Source organism: Camellia sinensis, chromosome 7, assembly GCF_055761805.1.
Source record: "Camellia sinensis isolate YWXY chromosome 7, ASM5576180v1, whole genome shotgun sequence".
Lineage (NCBI taxonomy): Eukaryota > Viridiplantae > Streptophyta > Magnoliopsida > Ericales > Theaceae > Camellia > Camellia sinensis.
In genome coordinates this window covers 45,153,134-45,162,814 of record NC_138967.1, presented here as the reverse complement: position 1 = coordinate 45,162,814, position 9,681 = coordinate 45,153,134, and the positions used below count along the sequence as shown (strand labels likewise).

Here is a 9,681-nt window from a genome sequence, read left to right as displayed (position 1 = left end):
CACCCGATTTCAACCAAGTTTCGTTGGTTTATTTGTCTTTCTAGGGTTTGGTTTCTGTTTCATTTTATTTCACTTTTTTCTTTTTTCTTTTTGTAGCTCGAATAGTGTTGTGCAATGTTCAATCTTTCCAATTGAATTGGTTTTCTAGGTATTTGGTTTTGCTTCATATGCTAGTTTCTCTTTCTCAAATGCATCAAATTGTGTACAACATGTGTGGTGGTCCTCATTCATGTGTATTTCTGGGGTTTGTTTTTTGTTCACATTGAATGGTTTGGTCACATTATACATTTACCAAAATCATCTCTCTCTCTCTCTCTCTCTCTCTTGGCCTGTTTCATTTAATTTGGTGTCTAAGTATGTAATTTGTTGTTGATCATTGATTTGGTTCTCTAGGGTGTGTTGCCCATTTGGCTCAACAGAAATAAGTTGAAATTTACAAAAAATGAAAAATTTTCCCATTCTGCTTGAAATTGGCATGTGGTTCTAATTCTTTGCTTTTCAATTTGATTCATTTGAATGAAATTGGGCTATTTGTTTACATTTCAATTGGACAAGTTTGTTTATTTATTTATTTATTATTATTTAAGTATGAATTAAGAATAATGGTAGGATAAGACTAGCCTTTAAAATAACTAAGGGGAAACATTCTAGCAGAAGAAGCAGCTTACACTTCATTTCTGGTTAAAATTTGAGAATTGGTTTCCTTGCTTTCTCGAGTATTATGGCTTTGATTGGAAACCGAAAGTACTTCCAAAACTCGAGATGTAAGATTTGCTTTTTATAACCCCAATGAATGTATGGTATATGATGTTTACTCTCTTGGATTGCAGTGGGTTTAAAGGAAAATGTGGGAATAGAAGAACCTTCTTGTTCAACTCCAATAGGTAGTAGTAACAAAGAAAAAATAAATGTGAATCAGAAGTGCCAAAATTGAGTGTGGAGTCACGGCAAATGAAGAGAAGGAAAAGGCCCGGAGCATACAATTTACGAAAAAGCTTAGCATGGGACAAGGCTTTCTTCACTGAAGAAGGTGTTTAAATTATTTTCTTGTATTATGTGTATGTTGCACATCTTCATATTGAGCTTAAAAAATGAACATGGGAAAAGTTACGAGTTATTTTTTGTCAGGTGTTTTGAATTCCTTAGAATTATCTATGCTCCGTGGAAGCATTGGTAACTCATGTAGGGAGGTGCTGCCAACTATTCATGAAGAAGGGAGAACGTTGTCTGGTAATTCTGGCAGCAACAGTGATTCAGCAGTTTTACAAGTACTTGAAGAGAATTCATTTAAAGAAACCCATGCAACTAATTCAAATGAAAGAGATAATGGTGGTAGTTTATTGATGAAGCATGTTTCATCAGCTTGAGATAATGCAGCACCAACCTCTGCAGTTTGTTTTTCTGGAGCTTGAGAACAACTACGGTTCTTTTTTTTATTATAACAATTTACTAATTGTGTCTTTGTTGAATATATGCTTCCAGGGTATACCGAAAATGCTTTCAAACCAGAGGGGTAGTAGGACTAGGTCTAAAAGTGGTGGTTGTCCACGACTAGTGGTTTTTCCTTCATATCCTTTTCATTGTAATTTTCTATGGGACTTAATTTTTCCCATGAATGTGTTTGTTTGGGCTGGTTTTTCTTTTTCTTAATAATACACTTATTGAAAAAGCCTTAACTATTTTGTACTCTTAAAAGGCCTGCAAATGCAAGCACAACAAAATCTGCAAAGAAAGAATCAAAGATTCCCAAAATACCTGCTTCAAGGTCAGGTGCTCATTCACTTCCTAAATCCAATAAGAATAATGTGCTCAGTACAAGCCACTCAAAGCATAATCAGATTGGTCAAACAGGTATACTTCAATTTTTGCTTGTCATACTAGACCGTTTGTTGAATCAAATTTATTGCCCGCATCAGAAAAAAATGGATTTGTTCAAAGAATAACAGTAATAATTTTTAAAGGTAGTGATATGGTATTTCAGGATGATGCACTGCCTGATGGAACTGAACTAGTTTATTTGATTCTCATTGAGGTGTTTACTGTTTCAACATTTGTGAGCAGGTCAGCCCTTCTCAGTTTGAAGCACATGCGGGTTGGGCTTCTCGTCGCAAGCCGTGAGTGTTCTTTTGATGTTTTTGGGAGGTTTAGTGAACATGTGGTTTTTGTGACCATTTATACATCATTAGATAACTTTTTTTCCCGTAATGCAGTTACCTACACATCTATACATCAAATGGAGTGTTTCTCCATGAGTTGTCTTTGAAATTGTCACAACTGTAGAAGTTATCTGCCGAGGAAAACGATGATCTTTGCTCAATTTGTGCAGATGGAGGAGATCTTTTACTTGGTACTGCAAATATTGCGAAAACATGTTCCAGAAAGAAAATTTTGTGGAACACAATGCAAATGCTGTGGCAGCTGGAAGAATCACAGGAATAGATTCTCTAGAACAGATAACCAAGCGTTGCATCCGCATTGTTGAAACTACAGAGACTGATGTTGGTGGATGTGCACTGTGCAGGTTGTATTCACACTCTTTTTTTCTCACCATAATTTCTCTTTAGAAGCTTAAGCTGTCTCTTAATAGTTTACATAAGCCTTCACCAATAGAAGGCTCTTGAAAATGGTTCCACTAAATAGAGACATTTTTCAATTTGGTTATAGAAATTCTTGCCTTCCATGGACCAAATGCATGCAAAAACTCTATTGTGTGGTGTCTTTTTGCTAAATTCTGCAATTCAGTTTTGTTTCTTTCTCTTTTATTTATTTTTTTCTTTCGTAATCAGCATTTGTAAGCTTATATTTTTCTACACATTGATGATGCATGCAGGGGCCATGGTTTCAGCAAATCAGTATTTGGCCCTCAGACAGTCATACTGTGTGACTAGGTATTTCGTTGATATACCAGTTTTTAGGTTTACTAATTAACATTGACATTACATGTGACACCTTCCCTCTTGGTTGTGCTTTCGACAAATCAATTGTTCATCACAAGGTGTGCTTTTTCAACCCCAAACTTAGCAAGAAGTTATTTAATTAATAATTTGACTCTTAACAAACTTGAATAAATACTATTTATGCAGTACTTCGAGTACAATTTGGATTCAAGAAATTCTACTTACAGCACCAAGAATGGAATTTGCTCAGAAGGTTGTGGACTAGATAATGTAATGATATTGTGGGGGCATGACGATTACATGTATTTGGTATGTGCCTCAGTTTCACCCCTTTAGAAAATATTCAAGTATTTAGTCAAATTTCGATCTTTAATGCTATAAAAATAGGTTGTTAATGTAATTTGGATTTTCATTTTTCAGGTGGCTAAGGAAAATGGAATGACTTTGCCTCCAGCTGCATTGTTCATCATCCGATACCACTCTTTTTATCGTAAGCATTTATGCCAAAATATTTTTTTCAAATTCCAAAATTAGTTTTTAATGAATAACATGAATATCTGGATCATTCGTCTTGCAGCATTACACAAGTCAGGAGCATACACACATTTGATGAATGCGGATGATGTTGAGAATTTGAAGTGGCTGAAAATTTTCAAGTAACCCCTTTTTTTTAGCATTTTGTTTTTAATTTCATGTGTTATGCCAATATAACTAACAAAGTTTACTGTTTTGCATAAACTTTCTTGAATTTATGCAGCAAATATGACCTCTATGGTAAGAGCAAAGTGCGCATTGATGTCGAGAAGGTCAAGCCAAACTATCTTTCTCTTATTGAGAAGGTGAGCACTACACTAGTCAGGAAACTAGGTGTGTAGAAACCATTTACAAAACAGTTCACTCACAAGGAGCATCTTATGAGTTCCGTGATCAGTTTCTATGCACATCTATTTTTCAAATTTTTTCTTTTTTTATCTTGATTTTTCGCATTCTTAATTAGTGAACTTTTTTGCAGTATTTCCCAGCTAAGCTGAGATGGTGAACATTCCAAATTGAAGACATTGATTTGAGAAATCACAGATTTTATTTTATTTTTCTTTTTGTGATTGATTCATGCACTTGTATAAAACACAACAAAGATTTGTGGGTTCTTTGTAAATCCTCTGATGATGAGCTTTTCTGTAGTTATTATACTCTCTCTATTTAATGCTTTTGCCTAAGATAAAACATACACAAGTAGAATGATGTTGGGATTGAACTTATTGGATTTTTTTCTTGAAGGATGTTGTATTGGGTACTATTATATATGTGAGGGAATAGTAATCTCACAGAAATATATGTTTGTACAAAGTTTTATTCATTATTGCTATTTTACAGGTATATTTTTAAAGTTAAATCTTACAAAATTAGTAGTTTAAAAAATAAAATCTATTGCGGCGTTTTTCAAAACGCCACTATAGTTATTTTTTTAAAATAACAAAAAAGCTATTATGACGTTTTTGAAGCGTCGCTGAATGCCTTTGTGACGTCATGTTATACCATTGGCTGCCACATTTAAAAACGCCGCCTATACTAATTTTACGACGTTTTTAAAGCGTCATAAACTTGCAGCGACGGCCGTGTCCACGGCGTTTGGTGGTAAGCGTCACTAAAGGAATTAGCGGCATTTTCCAGACATATAGCGGTGTTTTTAAAACGCCGCTAAAAGTCATTTTGCAGCAGTGCATGAGCAGTTCTCATGTTTTTTTTTTTTTTAGTGGTATGGTAGGTGGTTGGAGAAGAGCTTGGGGTTCTCCCTGGCATGGATTCTATATTTTCAGCCTTAGCACTTCAGAGGTTTGTAGGATTCTCCGGGAATGTTGCTTAAAGAAACCAGCAGGAAGATAAATTTGATACAATTGTATATGATTGTATTAGTACTGAAGTATTTGATGTTGCTCACAGAAACTATATGGATGATTGGCGCAACTAGCAAAGTGATAAAAGTGTAAGTTCCAGAGCTCACTCTACAGCTCACAACAGAGCTCACTCTACAGCTCACAAACAGATTGCAGAGCAGCCCTCCAGCCCAAGCTCACAACAACAGCAGTAGTCCTTATACTAATGAAAACAGAACTAGTGGAATTGGTTAGCTTAGACATTTAGATATAGTTAGTTACAGAGAGGTAGATATAGTTAGTTAAGAGTTTGTTATAACAAACTCTTACCCACTTGTATAAATCCTTGTAATCAAGTTGTTATTGTATGAAATTTAGATCATTCTGTTTCTTTTCACAAAGCAAGTTTAGAAAGAACTCTCTCTCTCTCTCTCTCTCTCTCTCTCTTCATGTGATTCTCTCAATCTTCATGGAATCACATGTGTTTTGTACAGATTGTATAGCTGAAAAGACTGACCTTGGGAGGTTGGCTGGTCCCTCTCTCTTGAGATTTGCAGATAAAGCTTTTAGTTCAAGCACTAGAGGGTCCCAGCTCAATGGGAAAATGAGTGCAAAACTATGGGACGATCTAGAACAAACTCTGGAAGATTTTTCATACCCATTTCATGTTGTTATCCTCTGTTAATGTAAGTCAATTTAGATTTGGATTGGTTATGTTATGTGCACTGTAGAAAGGATCTTTTGTCTTTGCGGAACCAAGTAGAATTGGCTGCTACCTTGTGATGGACCCAAACAGCCCAACTTCCGTGAACTCTGTCTGTCTGCATGGCCCAACTAGCATTGGCACTTCATTAGCTTTCTTTTTCCCTTACTCTACTTTGTAAATGACGAGGTCCTTTAAAATTACAGTGTCTATTGTTACATTTTTTTTGTTGTGCTTAAGAGGGGGCTTTATGTACTAGCTTTAGTTGAAGATATACTTGTCTCATTTTATAGTCACGTGGATATATAGACATTATGGATTTTCATGAAAACTAGTTTCAAGTTTTTTTTAATCTGTTTTTGTAGGGAAACTTCTCCACTAATTGGACTATTTAATTTTGTTCATTTCTTTGCATGTTGTGTGGTTTGAAAATTTAATAAAGTCTAGAATTAGATGAGGCTAAGGATTATAATTTCTTTATCAATTGAAGAATTAGTTCATTTATAGAAAATATGCCAATGTGTGTCTCCCATGTACGCTAGAGGTTCACAAAAAGAAAACTCAAAAACTGTTAGCTCTTATAATTGAAGGCATGTTTATATTATTAAGAACTTAGACTATTATTAAGAACTTGTGATAAAATTGTAACAGTAACAGGATGCTTACATGTGCTTCATGTGCACTAATCACACCAATTTTCAATTCCATGACAGTTTACTTTATGACATCTGAGATTGAGTAATAGTTTTTGTGTTTAGTCTTGACATTGGATGAGAACAATTTCCTTTAAATTTCCATTGTCAATCTACACCTTTTGTATGATATTCTTGTCCAAAGTATGGAGTTTTGTATTCATCAATCTTATTCCAACTTCTTTCATTTTATTTCAATCAACTGTAGCATTTTCGTTCTTCAGGAGCTTACTCAAATATGAAGTTCTAAATTACATGTTTATATGTGGAGTCCCATGTTTTGTGTTCTTTCTCTTGCAGAATTTGTTCTATATTCATTATGGTTTCTATTCAAATTTTATGGGTTCATTCAAAATAGGGAAGATGGAGCAGTAAATTATTAGAGATTTTGTAAATAATGTTGGACATCATACATCTATATAAAATGATGTTGCTAGCTATTCATATATTTGTAGGCAATGCTCTTATAATGAACTATGGCATACATTCACCTTTTTGTTTTTTCTCCCATGTATAATCAACTCTTATTTATCTTAAGATTTTGGTTGTCTTTCATTTACACGAGACAAAAAAGAACAATAGGGTTCCTGCTAGTCGGCCACAGGTGTGGATGGCCACATACATGAAAGATGAGATGTCAAATAATGATTCAGTTAATGAGGTTATGGTATGTGATACTACTTTATTCCTAGAACAAAGAACCTAAAACAGAGAAGAGTGGGTTTTAGTTTGGAAAGAATTAAAAACATAAAAAATTAAATGCAACGCAACACATCTTTGCGTGATATTGAGATTGGATAACCTGAAAAAATGAGGAAAATGAAAAATTGGAGTGATACAATTTGGTTGTTTTTAGTTTGGAAACAAATTAAAAACTTGAATTAAGCCAAATTAGCCACATAGTTTTATATATCAACCTAGAAAATAGTACCTCGAAAAAAGTCCAATTCTTGTGGGATATTTGGTAATATTATGTGCCTTTTGGTCAATGCAGCAAGTAGCTGAGTGGGTAATGACAATGGTGCAAGGTTTTGCTGGTAAGACAATGAATTATTTGAATACTTTCACATTGTTAATTTGGTAAACCTTGCCATCATATTTGGAGTCTACTTTTTGAATAAGATTATAGTTAATTGAGTTCAGCTTCATGTTCTGACTGTTTTGACTTTATCAGCCAGTTTATGGACTAGCCCTGATTGTTTTGACTTTATCAGCTTCATGTTCGATCTTGTAAATGAGTGAGAAACTAGACTCAAAGTGTACTAATATTTATCTAATGTTGAAACATCTCTATTGTAAATTCTCAATTTTGCTTGTATGATACTTGGGAGCAAATGATGTAGAATAGAAGACAAACCTAGCAGTTGTCATTGTGGTGACAAAGGAAGATAAATAATTGGCAATTTCTCAGCACAGAAATGAGCCCAGATGGAGGTCACTTGAGCAAAGGATGTAAGTAGCTCTGCTAGGAGTAGGACTTGGGAGTCTCTTCACTTGAGCAGACATTTTTTTTAATAGTTGTTCTGTTTAGTCTCTGCTAATGCCCACTTGGGAGTCACTTCTGTAAGATCCTTATCTTTTTAATAGTTGTTACTGCTGCTTTGTGTTTGTGTTTGTTCATCTTTAAAGCAACAGCTAAGATAAGAGTCTTGAAGGTTGTAATTGTTAAAACAGCTTATGGGGTTCTGTGCAATTTTTTTGGCAAATCACCTCTTTTAAATGTTCATCTCACACTGATGAGAGCTACTTGTGAAGTTTAAGTAATTTGACTTTTTCTTGACCATTTTGATTTTAATTGACGTAGTTAAAGTCTGAACATGAATTGTTTCCATTCTTGGGTATGCAATGCATTATTTTTTATTTTTTATTTTGTTTTTAAGCTTAGTTTATTTATTATTTTAATATACATCAATTATTAGTTCTTAATAATTGTTTATGACATGTATAAATATCTGTCACTATATTTAAATGTCAAGCTTAGCACAATTTAAAAAGAAAAGAAAAGGCTATGGTGGTGTTTTTTAAACATCCCTATATCCCAACCCCAATGGCTAGATTTTTAAAATGTATAAATATCTATGACGGCGTTTCAAAAATGTCGCTAAATATCATAGTGACGTCATAGTATCGTTAGGGTAGGACATCTGGTGGCGTTTAAAAACGCCGCCTATACTAATATAATGACGTTTTTTAAACGTCATAAAGCTATAGCGACGGCCGCATTGTCGGCGTTTGATACTAAACGTCACAAAAAGAATTAGCGACGTTTTTAGTACCTATAGAGGCATTTTCCAACAGTGATATAGTGTTAACAAACGTAATATTATTGAAAATTTTAATTTTTCGATTAAAAATTATTGATAATCACATGTTAAAAAATTATTGTAATAAAAAAAGAATATAATTTAAGTCATTGGTATGAAATCATATTAAACAAAAAATAATTTTCTTTCATATATTAGAATCAATCATTGTTTTAGAGCATATAAATTAGTTCTATAATATATTTAATTAGACCATTTGTGAAGTTTTGTTAACTTAAGAATATTATGTAAATAATTACATAGACTTATAAGAAGTGTGTAGTATGTTTAAATTGAGACTAGTTGCTTATAGTTTTTGATTGGGCCAATTAAGTAGTGATATTTAATAATTATTTAATCAATTAAGATCTAACCCGATTCGATCTAAACATTTTTGGAAATAGTTTTGTGAAAATCATAATTTTAGCAAAGTTTGAGCTAAAAATTAGGCGGGTTCCATTCTCTATTTTTGGTGAGTCTGAGTGAGTACGTGTCCTATGTCGTGTGGTGAGTAACACCATGTAAATGGGTTGACAAAACCATTTACAAGTGAATTGAAAATAGACTCCAAAGTGAGATTAGTGGAAATAGAGTTTTGGTGGTTTCCTACACTTTTGGTGAAATGGAATTGTCTCACATAAGAAAGACAAGGAAACTTATGTGTGTATATAAGTTTCAAATTTGAGATTAGGGTTTGTGTTCTTGAGGTACTGAAGTTTTGTAAAGGGAAGTTATGGACAAAGTGGGCTTCAACCAAGATTATCATATGGATGTTGCCATCGCCTTGCACCAAGCTAGGTACAGGTTGTTGGTCAATAATATTATACTTTTTGGACAAAATTCATTTAAATTTTTTCAATTTTTTTGCACAAAATTTAAATTCAATTTCTTTTCTCCCAAAAATTTCAAATTTTGAATTCAAATTTGAATTTCAAATTTTGTTTTTTTCCTTTAAGTTACCTCATTTTCAACAAGTTGCAATTTCTAGTCATGTCTTTCCAGCCAACTCCAAACAGGCACCAAAACACATCTGAACAGCTGCCAAGAAGGTTATAGCCTCCCCATTCTAGAAGCTCATTTCATTCAGACTTTTAATTTTTTTCTCTTCTTCGATATCTTTTGCTCTTGCATATTCTGCATATTTTTAGTGCTTAGGAATTTCTAAGAGAGAAAGAGAGTGTGTGAGTTTCAACATTGATTTGGTTTGTTAGA

The 9,681-nt window shown here is 33.6% G+C and overlaps 1 protein-coding gene across 4 annotated transcripts; it reads left to right on the top strand.

Moving 5' to 3' along the window:
- The first annotated feature begins 828 nt into the window (after positions 1-828).
- Positions 829-4,284, top strand: LOC114264197 (putative inositol oxygenase). Of its 4 annotated transcripts, XM_082877811.1 has the most exons (10): positions 829-1,030; positions 1,129-1,851; positions 2,062-2,114; positions 2,327-2,521; positions 2,831-2,995; positions 3,084-3,206; positions 3,318-3,387; positions 3,475-3,553; positions 3,655-3,736; positions 3,910-4,284. In XM_082877811.1, exons 6-10 carry the CDS (start codon positions 3,171-3,173, stop codon positions 3,934-3,936), a joined length of 294 nt encoding a protein of 97 aa, XP_082733937.1. In that variant the 5' UTR covers positions 829-1,030; positions 1,129-1,851; positions 2,062-2,114; positions 2,327-2,521; positions 2,831-2,995; positions 3,084-3,170; the 3' UTR covers positions 3,937-4,284. The 4 variants fall into 4 exon arrangements, with proteins under 4 accessions (XP_082733937.1, XP_082733936.1, XP_082733941.1 ...); XM_082877815.1 differs by lacking the exon at positions 829-1,030 and having other exon boundaries at positions 1,688-1,851; positions 2,211-2,521; positions 3,910-4,244; XM_082877814.1 differs by lacking the exons at positions 829-1,030; positions 1,129-1,851 and having other exon boundaries at positions 1,983-2,114; positions 3,910-4,254.
- The last annotated feature ends 5,397 nt before the right edge of the window (positions 4,285-9,681 follow it).